The 22,920-nt window shown below is 37.9% G+C and overlaps 1 protein-coding gene across 4 annotated transcripts in view; it reads right to left on the bottom strand.

Moving 5' to 3' along the window:
• TMEM144 (transmembrane protein 144) overlaps nucleotides 1-22,920 on the bottom strand; it is a 53,977-nt gene that overhangs the window by 14,100 nt on the left and 16,957 nt on the right. For all 4 annotated transcript variants that reach the window (XM_017526018.2, XM_037737603.1, XM_037737602.1 and 1 more), the window contains 6 exons: nucleotides 17,787-17,868; nucleotides 15,252-15,319; nucleotides 12,537-12,655; nucleotides 9,778-9,897; nucleotides 8,591-8,688; nucleotides 3,573-3,626 (listed from right to left, as the gene is read on the bottom strand). In XM_017526018.2, coding sequence (XP_017381507.1) covers nucleotides 3,573-3,626; nucleotides 8,591-8,688; nucleotides 9,778-9,897; nucleotides 12,537-12,655; nucleotides 15,252-15,319; nucleotides 17,787-17,868 — 541 coding nt within the window. The remainder of the gene's footprint in view (nucleotides 1-3,572; nucleotides 3,627-8,590; nucleotides 8,689-9,777; nucleotides 9,898-12,536; nucleotides 12,656-15,251; nucleotides 15,320-17,786; nucleotides 17,869-22,920) is intronic.

Below are 22,920 nucleotides of genomic sequence, written 5' to 3' on the forward strand. Positions count from 1 at the left end.
CTGGGTTCAGGCAATTCTCCTGCCTCAACCTCCTGAGTAGCTGGGATTACAGGCACGCGCCACCATGCCCAGCTAATTTTTTGTATTTTTAGTAGAGATGGGGTTTCACCATGTTGACCACGATGGTCTCAATCTCTTGACCTCGTGATCCACCTGCCTCGGCCTCCCAAAGTGCTGGGATTACAGGCTTGAGCCACCGCGCCCGGCCTCATTTCTTATTCTTGTCTTTCCAAACTAGCTAGATCTACAGAAAATACTGAATAATAGTATGGAGAAAACTTTGACTTCTAACGTACAGAGAACTCTAAGGTTTCATGAAATTAAAGTATATAATTGCTATTTTGTTTGGACAGACATACTGTACCACTAAAGCTTCCTTTTATTTCTAGCTTACTAAGAGGTTAGTATAGTATTATCACATCCTTTTCCTATTTCACATGGTAGAGTAAATAAGATTAATTAATTTACGTATTATGAATGATCCTTGCCTTCCTGAATTAAACCCTATTGGGTCATAGTATATTAATCTTAAAAGTTACTTTTCTATTTGGTCTGAGCCATCTTTTTAAATATGTCTTTACCAAAAACAAAACAAAACAAAATAAAACAAAACAATCCTTACTGTTTTTCAGTACCCCTTTAAATGAACTCTAAGAATTAATACTAGGCTTTTTGGTTAGGGATTTTCTCTTTGAACAGGTTTCCTATATGTAGTTAAAAGGATTTTCAATTCAGTATTATTATTGTAGTCATGACCAAAATAATTTTCAAATGCTTTAATATAAACCTATACTTAGCTTATGCTTCTTTATACCTATAATGACTAATAAACTATGATTGCTAATTTGTGATTTTCTAAGGCTTCGGCATCTTACATGAGATAATAATTATTCAATATAAATAAATCATCTTTTGTGAGGTAGACGAAATATACGCAGAGAGATTTACAATGTATTTTTAGCACAGAGTTACTTTTTGTAGAAAGGAACTCCAACTACAATAAATGAGAATCCTTCCTGAAAGTAACTTACAGGGTTATACATGTTTCAAGTTGTTCTTGTGTATTTAAAAAAATTAAAATTCTGATCATAGTCCACGTATTTTTGAAACAAATATATTAGATTTTTAAAATCTGAGAATCTTACTTGTATTATCAAATAATGATTTTAAAATCAAAATATTTTGTTTATAATTGAAATGATGTTTTAAATCTAAAATTAAATACTCATTTTAAAGATCAGGTAGAAGGTCATTCACTTTATGGCTCTCAGAGATGAGCAACCTCAATCTTCTTAGAGCCGGGAATTATCTGCTGCTACAACTGCATATTACGACAAGCTTACGATGCCTTGGTGTCGGGGAGGGGTCTTTGGATCAACATTGTCTTTAATAAAAATTATTGGAAAAGGGTATTTGCATATATTCCTCAACTGAAGACTTTTTCTACAAGTAAAGTAACTGGGAAAAGTTCTAAAGCAATTTTTTAAAAAAGATTAAAATTTTTAAATCTTTTAATTAAAACTGTTGCCCAGGCTGTTCTTGAACTCCTAGGCTCAAGCGATCCTCCCGCATAGTTGGACTACAGGTGGATGTGACCATGTCTGGCTGAAAGGGGAGAAATTCTCCGATTTTGTGAGTTTTCTTATTCTTTCTTGCTTTTCAGTTTTTGAAGAGACAGGATTTCAAGTGCAGTGGTATGCTCATGGCTTGCTGTAACCTTAACCTCCTGAACCCAAGCAACCCTCCCTCCTCAACCTCCCGAGTGGCTGTGACTACAAGTGTACACCACCACACCTGGCTAATTTTTAAATTGTTTTTGTAGATAGGGGTCTCGCTATGTTGCCTAGGCTGGTCTCAAACTCCTGGGCTCAAGCAATCCTCCCGCACTGGCCTCCCAAAGTGCTGGGATTATAGGTGTGAGCCACTACTCCAGACCTGTTCTATTTTTCTATCTACAGTTTGGGCTAGGTTATATGACACTTATCCCCAAAATTAACTGAGCTGAGCATTTATTGCATTCTTAGTACTGTTCTTAGCACTTGACTCGTATTCTTACAGCTCTCTTGGTAGGTTATCCCCAGTTTCAGATAAGGACTATACGAACAGAGAGGTTAAGAAACTTGACCAAGGTCACACAGCTAGTTTGTGACAGAGTCAGGATTTGAACCCAGCTGGGATCTTGAGACTCCACCTTTTGTTGTTGTTGTTATTGCCCAGGCTGGCCTCAAATTCCTGGCCTCAAGTGATGCTCCTGCCTCAGACTTCTGAGTAGCTGGGACTATAGATGCATGCCATCATGCCTGGCAAAGTGATTTTTTTTTTTTTTTTTTGTGGGGGACGGAGTTTCCCTCTTGTTACCCAGGCTGGAGTGCAATGGCGCGATCTCGGCTCACCGCAACCTCTGCCTCCTGGGTTCAAGCAATTCTCCTGCCTCAGCCTCCCCAGTAGCTGGGATTACAGGCATGCGCCACCATGCCCAGCTAATTTTTTGTATTTTTTTAGTAGAGACGGGGTTTCACCATGTTGACCAGGATGGTCTCGATCTCATGACCTTGTGATCCACCCGCCTCGGCCTCCCAAAGTGCTCCAAAGTGGCTTGAGCCACCACGCCCGGCCGGCAAAGTGATTTTTAAAGAAAACACACACACACACACACACACACACACACACACACACACACACACACTCTTACTAGAACTATTTGATGAATGCAATTTTAAATTCCCATCATTTACATTTGAAAAGGAAATGGCAATGGCCGCCTGTTACCATGCTGTTTTCCTACAAAATTGCTGGTTTGACATGGAGGCCTTTGGGAAACACAGGAACCAATATAAATATCTATTCCCAAAGCCCATTTACCTTAGGGGATATTTTAACCTGTAGATAAAAAAAAAATTCACTTTGTTTATCTTCCATATTTTAAGCAAATTTCCCTGTTTCCAACAGATTTCCCTCTTTCATATTTCATTGGATTATTTAACTAGAATCACTTCAGGGAAACTTAAGTCAATGACAGCATTTTTGCACTGGAGAGCGGGTGGAGACACGATGTTACATTATAATGATCATAGCTCTAGTATTTTCTTTTCTAATTAGGTATTATCACATTCTGAACATTTTATCTGTCAAATCCATTCATAGGTTGTTTGCCCTGAACCTAGGCACCACAGGCAGTTTTCAGAAAATAATGCAAACATAGTATTAACAACTCACCTGGGCCCATTTCCATTTTCTTTCTTTTTTTGGATGCAGTCTTGCTCTGTCACCCAGGCTGGAGTGAAGTGGCTTGGCTCACTGCAACCTCTGCCTTCTGGGTTCAAGCAATTCTCTGCCTCAGCCTCCTGAGTAGCTGGGATTATAAGTACCAGCTATCACGCCCAGCTAATTTTTTGTATTTTTGGTAGAGGTTGTACAGGCGGGGTTTCACTATCCTGGCCAGGCTGGTCTTCAACTCCTGATCTCATGATCCACCTGCCTCAGCCTCCCAAAGTGCTGGGATTACAGGTGTGAGCCACTGTGCCCGGTCTACCTCATTCCCATTTTCTAAGTTTACCCTTTCTTGTACTTACCTTTATTTCCTTAAACATGAAGACACCCCACATTGCAGCTATAAATCCTGGACCCTTAAAAAAATATATAAACTTTAATTATATTGGATATTTACTCATGACTAGGTTCTATATAAATATATTAAGTAGGAGATGAGAATATAAAAATATTTTCAGGGAAAACTACCCATAATATCAACCCTAACTCCATACTAAGCTAAACATTAAGTGATACTAAGTAAAAGATGAAGACTTTTTTTCATTTTCTTTTCTTCATGGTCTTCATTTTTATTATTTTGATGATGCGATAATATTTTCTGCCACATAATATTTTTCTTTAATATATTTATCATAAATCATTTTTATAAGCACATAGCTTATTATTTCCATTGGCCTAGTTCCTTAGGTTACTAGAAACGGGATCAGTAAGAAAAGTGTGCACAAGCTTCTAACTTTCTTTGGCATGAGATAATCTCATAACTGAAGAAATTCTGGCATGTTCTTTTTGGCTTAACAAATAATGTACATGTGGAAATAGCTCATGCTTTAAAAAAAAACTTTGATATTACTGCAGAGCAATCAAGTGTGGCTAGCATTAAACACCAATGAATGCTAAAAATACGTTTGCGGGAAGATTAAAATAAACACATAAGGGAAAACAACAGGGGTTTCTGGGCAGGAGACAAAGAAAAGAACGAAATCATGTAGGACAGAGGAAACGAGAAGAAATAGGTGAAGAAAAGGAATGATTCTGCAATTTATGAACGTCAAGATATTCAAGTTTGGTTTAGCTGAGAAGGAAGAAAATTGGAATTTGGGTTAATTGTGGTCTTTGTAGAGAAGGTGTATTGTATCAGCATTTTTATCATTGCTCTTCAAACCCCAAAAAACTCTGGAAGAGTTTCAAATAGATTCCAAAATGATTTTCCCCCACCACTACTCCAACTGTCTAAAAGACTGAGTCAACAGTTTGATTCCACTCCTGGTATGTAAGTGAAGCAAAAAAATACATTCCTCTCTGTTTATCAGTATCTGGAAAGTCAACATCAAAAGAGACAGAGAAATAGTTCAAAGAACTGCCTTTTATCAATGATGTAAGTTCCTAAGCCTCAAAATCCAAATCAAACAAGAAGCATATGGGTCTTTTAAGCAATCCCACACTGACTTTCTACAGAATGGGAGGAAACAGTAGAACAGAGGATACCATATTAATGTTATGCTTAAGAATTTTTAATCTGAAAATCCATTTCCCTTCAGAGAACATGGTACAGGACAATACCGCAAGGTGTCATTGACCTTTGAAGGTTCTTGTCTGATTGTTTTCTAAATATGAGTTTAGGCACGGCCTAAGCATTATTGTGAGGAGTAGTGGTTATAAGAGGGCGCTTTGCTAAAAGTAATGCAAGCATACGTCAAAGTATGTACTGACTCTGATTTAGGCCAAGGGAAGCCACGTAGGAAGGGCATCTTAATAGGAGATACAATGGTTTTGGTAATTTGGACTGTATATTTTCCTTTTGTAAACTAATGCAAATTAGGTGTAAATCGGCTTTTGCAAACAAAGTGAACTTGCACCTATCTTGAGAATAAGCTGATTCAGTTTAGAATTATCAAGGAAGACTTGGAGCAGAGGTAACAGCGCTTACTAGGTGACTTCTTTCTTTCTTTCTTTTGGCTTTTTAATGGCTTTTTTCTTTTTTAATGGCTTTTTTCTTTTTAGTGGCTTCCTTTCTTTTGGCTTTTTAATGGCTTTTTTCTTTTTTAATGGCTTTTTTCTTTTTAATGGCTTCCTTTCTTTTGGCTTTTTATTTGCCAATAAACAAAATGGACATTACTTTCAAAGAACTCAGGCTAGTTATCACTGGATATATAACTATGAGAATAGGTATACCTGGGAAGAACAGCACTGCTGGGATATTAAAAATGTATTCTAATAAAATTGACTGACCATATTCATAAGTGTTGAAGGTTGGTGATAGGTTCGTTTGACATTTTATATTTAAAAAGTTTAAGAAATCATGGCCGAGCATCGAGGCTCATGCCTGAAATCCCAGCACTTAGTGAGGCCAAAGCAGGCGGATCACCTGAGGTCAGGAGTTTGAGAACACCCTGACCAACATGGAGAAACTCCGTCTCTACTAAAAATACAAAATTAGCTGGCCATGGTGGTGCATGCCTGTAATCTCAGCTACTCAGGAGGCTGTGGCAGGAGAATCGCTTGAACCCAGGAGGCAAGATTTCTCCATTGCACTGCAGCCTGGGCAACAAGAGCGAAACTCCATCTCAAAAAAAATAAATAAGTTTCAAAAATCTAGCCCTACCAAAATATATATATATTAATTATATATGTCATCTATCTTACATATATAATTTATATATACAATTATTGTATATATTGTATATATTGTATATATAATAATTAAGAATGTAAGATTGTAAGAATGTGATATATATTATATAATATATAAGAATTCATTATTTGTCATAAATTATTTTTATAATAATTTATTTAATAAATATATATATTTAATATATAAATTTATATTATAAATTTTAATATAAATTTATTTAAATAAATAATTAATTATTATATATTATATATATATCTCTACACACAGAAAAGTTTCAATTCCTACCCTCAACAATCTTACATTCTTAATTATTATATACAATAATTACATTCTTAATTATTATGTATATAATATTCAGTTCCTACCCTCAACAATCTTACATTCTTAATTATTATGTATACAATTAATTATGTACATAATAATTAATTAAGAATGTAAGATTGTTGAGGGAAGGAACTGAATCTTTTCTGTGTGTAGATATGGTTGTCCTTGGATAAAGTGACTAAAGTAAAACCAAATAAGGGCCTAGTAGCAATAGGGACCTCCTCCCTCACCAACTCCAAATACCTGTCCTTCCCAGATAACAAGCACCACATGCACCAGGTAAGAAAGTTACACCTGGTGAGTGAGAAGGCTCTGCCTACATTACAGTTTTTCAAGAGCAATCTCTTTGATGGGCAGGTTGTCAAAAGCCACAGTGACCATTCTCACTGATCCTCTCTCTGCCCACACCCCACTACCTCAGTGGTTTATTCCCTCTGAATTAGGCTCATTTTGTCCTCAATCTTTATTCTAACCCAAAACAAGAAATGATGGTAGTAAAACCAACTCTGTCTACTAGAAAATTTTGTAAAGTATGTTGTTTTTCAACTTTCCCTTTAAGAGGTCCCATATAAATTCTATTAAAACTTCAATGCAAAAAAAAAAATTGGTCTGTTCTGAGGAAATAATATGCTGCCAATAGTAAGAATTACCTACCCCATTGCATTGTCCTTTTGAAATCACTAGGTGAAGTTTAATGTTTTAATGTTTAATCACAGCAACTATTTGCTCCCTTTCTCATCTTTGCCACTGTTTAGATTTTTTATTTGTGTTTGTATTTCTCTTTGTCTGTGTAACTTGATTGATTCTGTGTATTTTAGAAAAAATCACCTTAAAACCTTTTTGGAGAACCCATGTCTGCTGAAGAATATAATTTGATTAAAAGAAAAAGAATCACTATCATATGATAAAGATAAAAGTTTACATTTAAGCAGTGGCTTGTCCTATTTTAATAAATATTATTCTCCCTTATCTACATAAGGGATTTCATATTGTCAAATAACATTTGCGTCTATAGCCAAGGGACATCTCATACTGTATACTTTTTTCTGCAAATTTGCTTTTATGCATTTAACAGGTAAGCTTTATACCCACTGCCTGTCACTTCTAACGTAAGTGTCCTTGAAATAAGGAAGAACAAATCCCTTGTTGGAAAGAATTTGGGTCCTTTGCCATTTCTATTATGAAAGACTTTAGACCTACAGAAATTCTTCATAAATTGTTAGATTTTTCCCTCAGCAGGATTAAGAATGTTAAAATGTGGATTCTGTAAATTTTTTAAAAAGCCCTTTATTATTTGAATTTAGTTGTATTTGAAAGCTAACTATTTTACAGAGTAGAACTGTCAAAATATACTGTTTGGTGCCCAGAATTTATATCAAATTATATCAGTGGTTTATAGACTAGACAATGTTTCTAAAAAATCAGTTTTCTAGCTTTACACAGGTATGCAAACACTAAAATGTTTTAGATCAAGTTTGTTAGTGATGATGATTTTGGAAGCAGGCGATGCAATTGAATGCTGGTTAGCAATCTACAATATCTAGGGCAGACCTAATAGCCCACCATGAAAGCAGTTCCTGTATGTATATATCAATCCTAGTACCACAGTGAACCTAAAACAAATTCTCAGTAAGATCCCATTATGATGGCAGAAAGTAGCACTGTGTACTGGAAACCCCATACTTAAAAGTCTTCAGCTTTTCCTTAGCTATGAGACTTCAGATCATGTTCTTAGCTATTGCCTCAATTTTCTTATCTTCAAAATGGGAATAATCTTATGAATACTTATTTTGCCTATGTAAAAAAATGTTTTTCTATTATCTATGTTTTACATCATTAGCACCTAAAAAATTGGATGAAGCAAATTGTATTAAGTACAGAGTGGTATCACCCAGAGATAACACCTTGCTTTAGCACTTTCAGAAAGTTTTGCTTAAAAACAGTGAAGTACCATAAGAAGAGGTGTCTGAAGTACTTTCAGTCTCACAAAATGGTCATGACATTGATGTGGTAATACACATCAAACCATTTTTTATATTTATAGGCTTTTATACAAGTAGAGATCAATAGTTGTAAATAGCAAATTTCAGTGTCTCTAAAATGACATCAGATAAACTAATCAAACAAAAACTGCAAGGATATTAGAGATTAAGGATTAATAGCCCTGCTAAAATGAGCTCAGAAATGTTCCTTAGCAGTCAGGTACATGAAGATTCAAGAGGGTCAGTTTATCTATCTGAGTCCATTTAATTGTACTCCTAAAAAAATCAAACTCCATCACAGTCTGATGCCCTAAGAGTGCTTCAGAAAAATTGGATTGACATTTATAAAATGAAAATTTGGAAAAACAGTTCAGCTACTTACAGCAGTGATTATAGGAAAACTGACCACAGCACTCAGAGAGTGATTCGCTATGAACCAACAGCAGGTAGCTATTGCCCAAAGTACTCCTGAGAGGAATCCTGAAATAGAAAGACAACACACATTTGCAGACCATGTTCCTCTCTTGAAGAACTCACACTTTAGCTACAACAGGAATACCAAGGTGCACACATAAATGCATTCTGATCAATGTTGTTGGCCAATATGGATTTTTGAGCTGTGTTTTATTGTTACTTTAGAACCAGGTAATTTCTCTACTCTTGGCTGCTATGGGTAGAATGAGAAATACTTTCACATTATTGGCATTAAAGTACCCATAGTAGTAAAAGAGGTAGAGATTGGATGGTGAAGAGGGGCCTGGGGACAAGGTGAACATGAACATTCTCTGCAAATACCATTTACTGTGAACCATAAATATTAATAAAGTAGATCAGAGTGATGGTACTGCTGAGAAAAAAAAATCTGTAGGATCTAAGTAAAAATACCAGCTAAACTTTCACAGTACTTTAGCTAGGCGTTCGGTAAGTATTCTAGCATTTTCTATATTGTGGTATTCTTTAGCATGAGTCTGTTAGGCATTTAGAATAAGACTCTGACTTACGCCTTATTTTTGCCTTTAAAAAATTTTACTTGTGGACCTATATTCCAAATTGAATTATAAGAAACTCCTAAATGAGATTAAAAAAAAAAGCACAATCAATGCCTAATGAATTAAGTCCAAAAGCATGTATGTTTAACATACGTCTTTTTTGAAGTCATCACACTCTCTTCTTATATTTTGTAGCAACTGTTTTCCCAAGTTACTGCATATTCCTATTTGTTGATATATGAACCCTTAGATAGTGAAAAAGAAATAGTAAAGGCTGATGATCAATACAGAAGATTGGAAAGGATTTTAATAGATTTATTGTTTAAGCTTTGGTTCTGTAATAATGGCCAACATTTCATATTCAGTTTCATGGATTTAAAATACTTCATATTTAGTGGTGAATTGGGCCAAAGTAATTAGGGGGAATGCACACACACACACACACACACACACACACACACATACACCCCACACACACACAGAGGATGGCTTGATTTCCAGAAGAAACTTATTCAAGCTAAATGAGTTGTAGAAGACACTTTCATATAGTAAGAAGATCTTCTGTAGTACATATTCTTACCTGGTAGGACTGCTTCAGGATATAGTTTAGGACTATTTTTCATGGCTATGCAGTAGGCAAGAAAGTAGACAGTACTTGTAAGAAAGATGCCACTGAAGTGTGCAAAAACATAGTCTAAATCTGAAAATAGAGATTAAAAACTCTCAAATACCATTTCAGTCATTCCAGATACATTTAGATTTCTCAAAATAAACTCACCAAAATTAACCTTAAAAGTAAAGAAACCGGCCGGGCGCGGTGGCTGACGCCTGTAATCCCTGCAATTTGGGAGGCCGGGGCGGATGGATCACGAAGTCAAGAGATCGAGACCATCCTGGTCAACATGGTGAAACCCCGTCTCTACTAAAAATACAAAAAATTAGCTGGGCATGGTGGTGCGTGCCTGTAATCCCAGCTACTCAGGAGGCTGAGGCAGGAGAATTGCCTGAACCCAGGAGGCGGAGGTTGCGGTGGGCCGAGATCGCGTCATTGCACTCCAGCCAGGGTAACAAGAGCGAAACTCCGTCTCAAACAAAAAAAAAAAAAGTAAAGAAACCAACAATTATATTTAATCGTCCTAGTTTTCTACATGGTGTTCATATAGAATTTTAATTGATACATTTAAAATCTGGATACATTATTAGATTAGTTACTATAATTAAAACTAAAGGCTAGTTTTTATGGTAATGTGGTAAAGCTAAATAAGAAACAATGAATTATGTGACCGTGATGTTAATACCTCCCTTTTAAGAATAGGCATTCAGGCCTAATTTTACTAGTAACAATAGCAATTATAGCAAATCTTCAGGTTGACTACAGTGGGGATGTGGGTGAAAAAAATTAAGGGGTGCTAATTTTATATGATTCATTGATCAGTCTGGAGACCAGCATCTCTGTTGCAGATGACAGCTGTACGGAAGGCTATTCAGGAAGTTAATCCAGAGAGGGTTTTATTCAATTGTTGATTATAAACCTAAGTACATGGGGGAGTAAATATCCCATGATGGTGGCTCAAACTCAGCAAAATCCCAACTCCACTGACTAAAGTTTAAGCAGATGGTACTGTGGCCACACAGATGGGTGCACTACAGGTTCTTGGCTGGGAAAGCCATGCTGGACTCAAAGTTTCTGTCCCCTAAAATTTTGACAAAGATAAGTGGCCATGTTTAGGGAGAAAAGCTTAATGGACAGAGAATTTGTCTATTGCTCTAAGTCTTAAATCCTATCTCTGGATCATGTAAGGGTAATACATTTGTATATGAACCACCACAAAAGAAAGGAAAATAGAGTGATTTAAAAGCATGGAGCATTTGGGTGCAAATCCTCATTCCAGTACTCACTAAATTTGGGACTTGGGCAAATCATCTCATGTTAATTTTCTCAATTGTAAAACAAAGATAATAATGGTATTAGTTGCTATGAAGATTAACTGGGTATTTGTAAAATACTTAGGATAGATCATATACGACATATGTGTTGTTAAATAAATAAAATAAAAAATAATGCCCCGCACCAATTATTTTTGAATAAACCAAAATAAAGTGTTCCCATCACATTACATTTAGAGTTGTCACAAGCAAGATCCCTAAGAAGCCATTGTTCTCTTTGTGTAGAGATTGTTGAGGACATTGTTTATTATGTCCCTGTACCAAGAACATCTGTGCTCCCGAACAATTAGTTGTTTTTATCTTGTGCTCATTGAATCATGAGACTGATCTGACTTCCCTTGTGCCTGCAAGGACTCTAAGAGCCAAATTTAGGCTCCTTTCTAGCAAGTATACCAATGTAGTACAGTTTTTAGACTCGTTTCTGCCTCCTTTTATATCCCCACTCTTGTTTTTCTTTCTGTTTTACTTTATCCTGTGTTATTCTATTTTTATTAGTTTTTATCTTTTTGTAAAAATGCAAAAAAGTATTTGTATAAAATTTTAACTAAAAAAAGACAGAAGCCAACAAAAGGTCTGAGTAATATACATGGGGCTAACTATAAGAAGGAGGATGGAAACGATGGCATCTACTCGGTCTATCTGTTCTGCTACAGTTGAGCTCAGACGTCAACTTCTTTGTCAATCTTTCCCTCAAGTCTTTTGCCCTCCAAATTCTCCTTTATCTGAATACAGGTCACATTAATTTTCTGTGCCATCGGACTTAGAACTTTATTTTTATGAATGATCTTGTTCTCTTATCATTCATGGGTATAAGACATGCTTCAGCGTAATTAGAGGATCCCCAAAGTAAACACTCTTTCATCTCCTTTTGAACCTGTACAACGCTATTGCATGTAGTATTGTGTTTACTCCTAGGAGATTAATTCTATCCATGGAAACTGAGATATTAACAGGAAGCATTACCTTGGGCCTTCCAGTGCTCAACTCTGTGCCAGAAAAATAATATCCTCTGACCAAATAGGCTATACTTTGACCTTTACCAGATTTTAAAGTACTATGTATTACACTTTAGCCTTTTTAAAAGAGCAGAAGTGTACATGTTTTTCCCAAAGATCATCTAACTGGAAAAAATTGCCAAATCTTACTAGAAAGTCAGAAACCATGTTTTAAGATCCAAGTAGTTGAGGTGAATCTGACTAAAGTTGGTTGCATTTGTATGTTAAAGATCATATACAAATAATCCTTTATTATTTTTGGTCTTCAGTGTCTTCCTAATTCACCACTTACAATGAAAAAGAAAGATTGAATCGACACATATTTACTATTATCACAATTCTTTTTATATTCATAAAAAACAGATATTAATAAAGTAAGATAACTTTTTATTCTCACCATATTGGCTTGCCCCTGCATATATACTTTCATTTCTTTTGCTGTGGTCCTTGATATAGATGATTGGCACAAATGTAGATCCATAGATTACTCCAGATATCACTGCAAGACTGCAGCCCCTTACAAAACAAATAAATCACTATTAATCTTGGCCCAAAGCAATATTTCTGACAAACACACAAATGGAATTGTAAACATGCTTTACAATGCAAATCACAAACAAGCAAAAGTATTCATTTATGTCAAGCTCTGTGACTGGCAGAAGTCAGAGGAATACCCTGCAGTATTAAAGTGGCATCAGGGCTAGGAGGACAGCTTCAGTCCTCCACTGTCTAATTTTAGAAGTACATGATTTATAGAAATTAAAATGGATTATAAGTCATCATTACATAGATGAGAATATTGCGACAGTTATATTGTACAGTCTACATAAATAAACTTGGCATTCTAATTAAATTGAGTATCTATATACTGACACAATGCTTTATGCTTTTTTTTTTGAGATGGAGTCTCTCTCTGTCACCCAGGATGGAATGCAGTGGCACGATATTGCCTCACTACAAGCTCCACTTCCCGGGTCCAAGAGATTCTCCTGCCTCAGCCTCCTGAGTGGCTGGGACTACAGGTGCATGCCACCAAGCCTGGCTGATTTTTTTGTATTTTTAGTAGAGGCTGGGTTTCACTGTGTTAGCCAGGATGGTCTCGATCTCCTGACCTCATGATCTGCCCGCCTCAGCCTCCCAAAGTGCTGGGATTACAGGCGTGAGCCACTGTGCCTGGCCTTTTTTTTTTTTTTTTTAAAACAGTCTATGCTCTCCAGCACGGAACTAGGATAGACTGAGTACCAAATGCATGTTTGTTGAAAACAACTACTGAGCTCCACGAACTTGCCTATGTGTTAGTTGACAATGTCATGGTCAAGAGGAAGTGCTGATTTAATTAAATAATCTGGGTATTTCAGGCAAAACATTCCTTTTCATAAAAAGGAAATCTTTCATTTTCAGCACTGGAGTAATGCGGACTCCTCAGACTTGGGCCATATCTGCATAAAGCAAGCATTTCCAATGGTTGTAGAAGGAGGTGATTAATATTTTGGAGCAGTTCCTTGAAGTTAACACAAAGAACAATGACATAAAACAGAAAACAGGCCAGGCATGGTGGTCTTTGTTTATAATCCCAGCACTTTGCCACTGTACTTGGCCCTGGGCATCGGAGTGAGACCTTGGCCAGGCTCCGTGGCTCACGCCTATAATCCCATCACTTTGGGAGACTGAGGTGGGTGGATCACCTGAGGTCAGGAGTTCGAGACCAGCCTGACCAGCATGGAGAAACCACCTCTCTACTAAAAATAAAAATAAAAAAAAAATTAGCCAGACGTGGTGGTGCATGCCTGCAATCCCAGCTACTTGGGAGGCTGAGGCAGGAGAATCATTTGAACCCAGGAGGCAGAGTTTGGGGTGAGCCGAGATCATGCTATTGTACTCCAGCCTGGGCAACAAGAGCAAAACTCCGACTCAAAAAAAAAGAAAGAAAGAAAAAAAGAAAAAAAAATCACACAAACCTCCAAACAGAAAATAATTGTAGGCAAAAACAATTGTCTCCAAAATGTAAAAACTAACGTAGTCAATTTAAATAGTACTATATGTAACATGAGACTGTAGAAATTCATAAGACCACCTTGGCAATGTGTCTTCTCATGCTGAAAATCTCTGAGTCATGTGAAGTCTGGACTTCATAGCCATGGAGCATCCCAAACGCAGACCAGACTGTTAGACTAGGCCTAGCTAATTACAAGACAACTAACGGTATTTTTTTTTTAACAAGTATCTCGATGAAGGGGAGGCTTTGTGAAAAAATATTTGAAAAAAATTTTTTGTTTTAAAGATTGGTTTTATTCTGACACAAAACAGCAACATATTTATTTCTTCCAAAGGTTGTTATTCTTTCATTCATTCAAATTATTCAAATATTTGTTGAGTCTCTACTATGTGCCAGATGCTGCTCTTTCCCCCGTAAAGACAGTATACACACTATCAAAAAGAAGGCTTTACATTCTTGAGTCAAAAGATGTCATTACATGAAGTTTAAAGCAGCCATCAAATGTTAAATGCAAGCAATATAATAGTATGTATTTTCCTATTTATTTGGAAGTTCAAAAACAAAGCAAAGCAAACACCTTAAACTAGAGGGGCTGATGTTGAGGTTAAATCTCTGAGTCCTTATGGAGAAAGAGGGAGCAGGACCCACAAGGACACAGAATATTCCACTATATTTGACAATGAGTGTCTGCAATTATAAAACTGTCTAAACATAGGAGTGTGGAGATTCCCAGAGCAGGGCTGGGATCCTGGGTGGTGCCGTGGTAGACAAGTCTATTGCCTAATCTGATTGTGACTGCTGAGAGCAGATTGGTCACAATACTGCCTCTTTTACTTTAGCTACACGAGTCATGCAAAATTAGGTTGCTTTTATTATCTACTTATCATTTAGAGATAAGGGAAATGATTTAGTAATTACTTGAAGCAGTTGAGCTCAAGGGCATCTGTACTTAAAATTCAGCAGGGGACAAAGAAAACCTCGCCCCATGGAGATAGAAGTCAAAGCTTGCATTACTGTACTTTTCTTGAACTCAGATGAACATCATTTCAAGCTAGTAGTCCTGCTTTAACCAAATACGAAACAGAATTATAGAGCAAAGAAGTAACCTCTCCTTACACCATGCGGTGGTGTACTGTAGAAAGTTTATCCACCCAGGAACAGGGGTGTTGAGTTTTGTTGATCACCTATTGAAAACATTGGCACAAGTTAAAACAAAAAGAGCATTCAATTGATAATCACACTGCTGACAATATTTCTAGTGCTTTTCTCTTCTCTTTCAAACATGCTTTAAAATAGAATAAACATGTCACCTATGTATTCTGATATCTCTAAACTCAACTGTTTCTAATTCTTTCCTCTTTCATTTAGGATGGCTTGGCAGCTGACGAGTCCTCCATTTCAAATTGTCACATTTAATATGTGGCTATTTTCATACACCTATAAAAACTAATCAAACTTATTACTGCATGTTTCATTTGCATATCTTAATGTTCTGCATAATCTGTAAAGAAATTAGAACCAAGAAAATCTCAGACTGTCCTACTATGGAATGCTTAAGATCAGTAAACATTTCTTATACTAATTAAAAAAAAATTAATTAGTTAATAAAACATTCCCAGCCATGTTTCAAAATTAGGCTAATATTCTAAGTCAGGAAAAATGAGCAAATTCCTATTTCTACATGGAATTATAGTATTCCTCCCTTATCCGTAGTTTCACCTTTTGTGGTTTCAGTTACCACATTGTCAACAGTAGTCCAAAGACATTAAATGAAAAAGTCTGGAAATGAGTAGTTCAGAAGTTTTCAATTGCACACTGATATGCATAGTGTGGTGAAACCCCGCATCATCCCTCTCCGTCTTGCCTGGAATGTGAATGATTCCTATGTCTAGCCTATCTATGTTATGTACACTACCTGCCCCTGAGTCACTTAGTTGCTGTCTTGGTGATCAGATACAAAGATTTACTCTATCTAGGGTTTGGTACTATCTGTGGTTTCAGGAATTCCTTGGGCATCTTGCAACATATCCCCTGAGGATAAGGGGGCTATATTATAATACTGTCTCTAAGCTGAAGTGCTTTTTTTTTTTGAGACGGAGTTTTGCTCTTGTTACCCAGGCTGGAGTGCAATGGCGCGATCTTGGCTCACTGCAACCTCCTCCGCCTCCCAGGTTCCAGCGATTCTCCTGCCTCAGCCCCCTGAGTAACTGGGATTACAGGCGAGCACCACCACACCCAGCTAATTTTTTTGTATTTTTAGTAGGAACAGGGTTTCACCATGTTGGACATGCTGGTCCCCAACTCCTGACCTCAGGTGATCCTCCCACCTTAGCCTCCCGCAGTGCTGGGATTGTGGCCAACTGAAGCGTTCTTGATGTTATACTCCTACTGCTTTTGCAAGAGACAAGAAAGTAGATCTGAATTCTTTGCCATGTGCTAAGTCAAGTTTTCCTTCGGCAATAACGCTTTCTTTCATTATAAGGAGCTCATGATGCATGGCTGCATACCCACCCATCATCCTGTTTATGATCTTTAAACTTACTGCCTAGAAAAATCTCAGGCAGTTAGCCTACTGTGTGTCTTTTACCAGGTTGCATTTATTTTATTATTTTGTTCCTTTGTTTTGGAGGCTGGTTGGGCAGGAGGTGTCTGGATCCCTGAAGCAGGCAAGTAACACTTTCCCAAAGCCAACTCCTCCCTTCTCCTTGAAACATTTCCCTGATTAGGGATGCCTGTGGATTCATAAAACTCTTATCTTTACACTTAAGTTAATTACTATTCAACTTTAGTGTCAATTTGACTAAGGTTTTAGTTGATAAAAGTTTTGATAGAGGAAGAAGGAAAAAAGAAAGATTAATTTTGAAGTCAGGAGTAGAGGTAGCACCCTGCCAAGAGGCAATACATCACTGGGGGTGAGGGGCACTAGATTGAGAGGGGAGCTGGGTAGCACTGGCCTGGGGCAGACAGGAGAGACTCTTGAGATGAGAAGGACTAGGGCCTGGGTTCATGGCAATGAGGCTTTGCCCTGAAGTCACTTTTGTATACGTAGCTACTGACACTTGTGCTGTATCAGGTCCCTTTTAAAAGTTGCTCCTATTTAACTCAGATTTACTATTCCAGACTAATGTGGGTTCTTCGAGGTCAAAACAGTGACTCCTAACATATTTTCTATTTTTAACTTTGGGTAGAATGGAATATGACAGAAAAAAGAAATAAGAAGCAAAGCAAGTCCAGTTCCTACTCACCTATGACCTCACTTACCTTTCATGGGTTGCCTATGGTCTATTCTCCCCCAGGCCAATTTCAAAACCTCCTTCCTCCCCCTTTCTAAAGTTACTTTCACATTCCTCTGAAGTATTTAGGGTTCTTCTATTGTAGGAATCTTTAAATCATTACAAAATATGGGGTTATATATCTATCTCCTAGTAGAGATCTGTTAATCAAAATAAATAAAGCTGTGCGCTTGCTGAGAAGCTTAACTGTGGAAATACTGATTGCTACATAGACCTAGCCATAATAAATATGCTAAGATATATAACACAGCCATGATTGATGAGCAAACACCACTTTCTCATCTGTGTTTAAAATGTATGTATTTTCCTTTTATCTTAATTTTATGTTTCAAATCATGTTGTATCGTATTATACTCACATGCTCTGTTATTAATGGAGTGGTATCCACAGAACACGTGTTATTTGGTATTTCACTTTTGATGAACAAAAATATGAAAGCACTGTAAGGAAAATAAATTTGAGTGAGATTTGTCATAATACTGGTTTATATCAAGCTGCTTGATTTTTAAGAAAAAACACAACCGAAATAATCAGATCCTAATGATACATGATTACTTTCAAATTGCCCCTCAGTGGTCCTGGGGTTTCTCCAGAACCCCCACTCTCTTCGATCTCTCATTTTCCTTAACTACAACAGGCTAAAGGCTAAACTCATAAGCTTTCCTCCCACATCAGATCTTTCCCTTAACTTTGAAATCACATTGTAAAAGAAACACAAATAAAAACTACTTTGAAATAACATTGCTTACCTATTATATTGACCAACTTCAAAAGTTGAACATCCTTCCACAAACGCTAGGGGACAGACACTCTTAGATACTGCTGAAAAAGTGCAGAACTGTGTAACTCCCACAGAGGAGAACCTGGGGCGATCTACTGAGGCCCCTGGTGTGTCCACTCCTGACCTTACCAATTCTTCTCCAGGCCCACTAACACAGGTGCACTCACACTCAGGTGAGGTGGCCTACATGGTCATGCCATGGAATACTATGCAGCTGTAAAAATAGAAGAAGGATGAACTCTATGTTCTGATATGAAAATATCTCCAGGATACATTCAAGAGATAAAAACATACATTTAAGTCTAATGACTTTTTCCCTTTAACATCTCTCTCATAATACACTATGGGTGTCCAGTATCTTTGCAACAAATGTCTCACTTATTCTTGGCTTTTAACCATGCAAATATGTTAAAATGTGTCAAAAGATTAAATTAACTTGAGAAAATGAACAACACTAGGATACTCTTAACATCCCTTTTAAAATACTTTTAAAATACATTTGCATGGTTCAACATTTCACATAAAATAAGAAGCTTTCAAAGCATATATGAGGCTGAAATAGGGTACGTAGCTAGGTACAGAAGAGTGTCTATCGTATGCTATCTTTTGCATAAAAATTAAAATGTTCTAATAATTAGCTTCCTTTATTCCATCTCTTACTTGCTTTAAAATATGAATACTTTCAGATTCCTTTCCATATGAGAGTTAGCTCTCCTTTTGGATTTTTATGGCTCTCTGAATTATGTTCCACCCAACCCCTGTCTCAACGTAAATACCTGTATGGGCTTCTGTGCCTGACACTCCCTGCCCCAAGCTCTCTACCATCCCCTCACTCCATTTTTTCACATCGACTTGCCCTTGCTTCTCTTTCTTCCCTAGCTGGACACCCTACATACTCTTTGTCCTATCTGAACTAAAGAAGAGTTGAAGTGTTGAATGTGGTTTAAAAAAAACAACAACTTCCCCTTGGGTCACTCCTCACTGAATCTTCCTCTTTAAATTCCCACAACACTAAGAATAGTTACCACACGATCTAGACCATTTGTCACAATTCCATGTAATTTTTTTTTTCTCTAAAGATTTTCTAATTTAATAGAAGCCAGTGCGGGGCTCAGAAACCGATACCCCAAATTACGGCACATTGGTGTGCTGAGTACTTTGAATTATAGGAGGTTGGAAGTCCTCAGAAGCAGCCTCAGAAGGAAAGTCTCTCTCTGACTTCCTCATGCCCTGATGGCTTCTGCTCACCTTTCCCCCAGAGAAATTGGAATTCCTTTTCTCCAAGATGTGTCATGGACACTAAGCCAGTCATGAAACCTAGAATGGTTACTCTAACAACACCCCCACCCTCCACTTTCTGTGTAGGAGCTGGCTATAAAGAAATTCTCTGATCTACCTAGTCTACATCATAAGACCTTCATTCCAGAGGGGTCCTGTTGTATATTGAGGAGGAAGAAATGCTACACAAAGAGACCAAGAAGAATCTGAACCGGCGGGTTTCACTGTGTTTCTCCCCTCAGTCTATTAATTAGATCACACCCTTTGTGTAATCACATTTCTACATGGCTGCCAAATCTTCAAATCTAAGCAGAAAAATAGACTTTTTCCCCTGGATCTTTGGGTCTTCAGGTTCCCATGTCATGTAAAACTTTGATTAATTTTGTTATTTTTTTTTCTTGTTAACCTGTCTTTTGTTATAGGAGTGTCAGCCATGACCCTTATAAGGAAGAAAGGTATCACACCTTTCTGTCCCTACAGTAGAAACCACATCTTATATCTCCTTCAGGGTCCTCAAGATATTTAACACTTGGTAAAATTGAATGCATAAAGGCTAAGTATATAAGTATATTTAAATGAGTTATGTAAGTGTGTGTTTTATACATATGATATATATATTTACATACATACATATATTTGTGTAAATATGTGTGTATTTGTGTGTGTGCATATATATATATTTGCAAGGCTAATATTAGACCTTAATTGGCATTTTCTTCTCAAAATTTTACAATGAAAATCCTCTACTTTGTATAGACCTGTGTGTTTTTCTAATAAACAATACAGAATGATATGTTAGAAAATACTTGAAAGCTACAGATGGGATGGGCAGGACCAAGATGGACAACTAGAAACAGCAGCAATCGAAGGGTCACATCAAAAAGAACTATAATTAGCATGTGAATCCTTCACTGGCAACCCAGGTATCCAGATTCTCTCATCAGAACTGACTAGGTGGCTGATGCGATCACAGAGAGAAAGGAAGAGCAGTGTGGTGTGGAGGCCCACCTGAGAGCCACACAGGGCAGGGGAGCTCCTACCACCCCCCAGCCAAGGGAGGTGGTGAGTGAGCATGCTACCCAGACAGAGAAGCCATGCTTTTTCCACGGAATTGTGCAGCCCACAGACTGGAAGATCCCACTTGCAAACCTACACCATTGGGGCCTAGGGTCCCAAACCTGGAGCCATGCAGATTCTCAATAGCCTCTCAGCTGGAATCTGCCTAAACCTGCTGAGCTCCCTAGGGGAGGGGTGATCAGCAGCACAGGTGTGGCTGCCTGCTACCTAAGCTGTTTGTGCTTCTTGGGGAAGGGGCAGTTGCCAGCACTGGGACTCATAACTGCCTAACACGCAAAGCTGCCTGGGCTGGGGAAGGGCGACACCCAGCTCTATAGCTCCAGGCCAGGCTTTTCCCCTGCTGGAGCCAGGGATGCTGGATAGCTTGGTCCCCAAGAATTGCTCCCCACAGCCCAACACAGCAGCTGTGGCAGACTGTAGCCAGAGCACCTCTTCAGGCCTCACCCTGACCCATCCTTCCCCGCTCAGTGAGACACCCCTGTAGGAACTCCAACAATTCTAGCCAGAGGCTCAGGGACAGAACCTGGGCCTCCCTGGGCCTCCTCTAGGGGGAATGTTGGTCATAGTCACTGTGGACCAGCAGAGTTAGCCTTTCTTCTGGTAGTTCTGAGGAATCTGGACGGCCCAGATGAGTGAGTTTCCCCCCAGCGAAGCCCACCCCCTCCAAAAGGGACAGTCAAAGTGCTTTGTTAAATGGGTCCTGTTCCCCATGCCACCAAACTGGGTGAGATCCTCTGACAGAGGTTGTCAGACACCCTACACAGGAATTATCCTACTGGCATCAGGTTGGTGTCCCTTGAGGTCAGAGATTCCAGAAGAAGGAGAAGGAACCCATCTTTACTGTTCTCCAGCCTCCTTGAGTGACATTTCCAAGTCTGGGAGCAAACCAGATGCATAGGGCCTGAAGTAAACCTTCAGCAAACCACAGCAGCCCTACAGAAGAGGGACCTTATCATCGAAAGAAAAGCAAACAGAAAGCAACAACAGCATCAACAACAAAAAATGTCCCTGCAAAAACCCCATGCAAGGGTCAGCAGTCTCAAAGATCAAAACTAGATAAACTCATGAAGATGAGAAATAATTGACCAAAAAATGCTGAAAACCCAAAAGGCCAGAGTGCCTCTTCCCCTCCAAATGATCACAATGACTCTCTAGCAAGGGTGCAGAACTGGACGGAGGATCAGATAGACGAATGACAGAAGTAGGCTTCAGAAGATGGATAATAAAAAAATCTGCTGAGCTAAAGGAACATGTTCTAACCCAACGCAAAGAAGCTAACAACCTTGATAAAAGGTTAGAGGAGCTGCTAAGAATAATAACCAGTTTAGAAAGAAAGATAAATGACCTGGTGGAGCTGAAAAGCATAGCACAAGAACTTCAGGAAGCATACACAAGTATGAATAGCCAAAGCAAACAAGTGAAAGAAAGGATAGAAGAGTTTGAAGACCACCTTGCTGAAATAAGGCATGCAGACAATATTGGAGGAAAAAAGAATGAAAAGAGATGAACAAAGTCTCTAAGAACTATAACACTATGGAAAAAGACTAAGCCTACGATTGATTGGAGTACCTGAAGGAGACAGAGAGAATGGAAACAAGCTGGAAAACACACTTCAGGATATTATCCAGGAGAACTTCCCCGATCTAGCAAGATAGGCGAACATGTGAATTCAGAATATACAGAGCACACCACTAAGATATTCCATGAGAAGATCAACCCCAAAACACATAATCATTGGATTCTCCAAGGTCAAAATGAAGGAAACAACGTTAAGGGACAGCCAGAGAGAAAGGTCAGGTCACCTACAAAGGGGAGCCCATCAGAGTAACAGTGGACCTCCTAGAAGAAACTCTATAAGCCAGAAGAGATTGGGAACCAATATGCAACATTCTTAAGGATTTTCAACCCGGAATTTCATATTCAGCCAAATTAAGCTTCAAAGCAAAGGAGAAATAAAATCCTTTCCAGACAAGCAAATGCTGAAGGATTTCCTTACCACCAGGCCTGCCTTGAAAGACATTCTGAAAGAAGCCCTATATATGGAAAGGAAAAACTGGTACCAGTCTCTGCAAAAATACACCAAAATATAAAGACCAATGACACTATGAAGAAGCTGCATCAACAAGTGTGCAAAATAACCACATAGCCTCATGATGGCAGAATCAAATTCACACATAACAACATTAACCTTAAATGCCCCAATTAAAAGATACAGACTGGCAAATTGGATACAGTCAAGACCCATCAGTGTGCTATATCAGGAGACCCATGTCACATGCAAAGACACACATAGGCTCAAAATAAAGGGATGGTGAAAAATTTACCAAGCAAATAGAAAAAAAAGAAAAATCAATCA

The sequence above is a fragment of the Cebus imitator genome, unplaced genomic scaffold (genome assembly GCF_001604975.1).
Source record: "Cebus imitator isolate Cc_AM_T3 unplaced genomic scaffold, Cebus_imitator-1.0 Scaffold40, whole genome shotgun sequence".
Classification (NCBI taxonomy): domain Eukaryota; kingdom Metazoa; phylum Chordata; class Mammalia; order Primates; family Cebidae; genus Cebus; species Cebus imitator.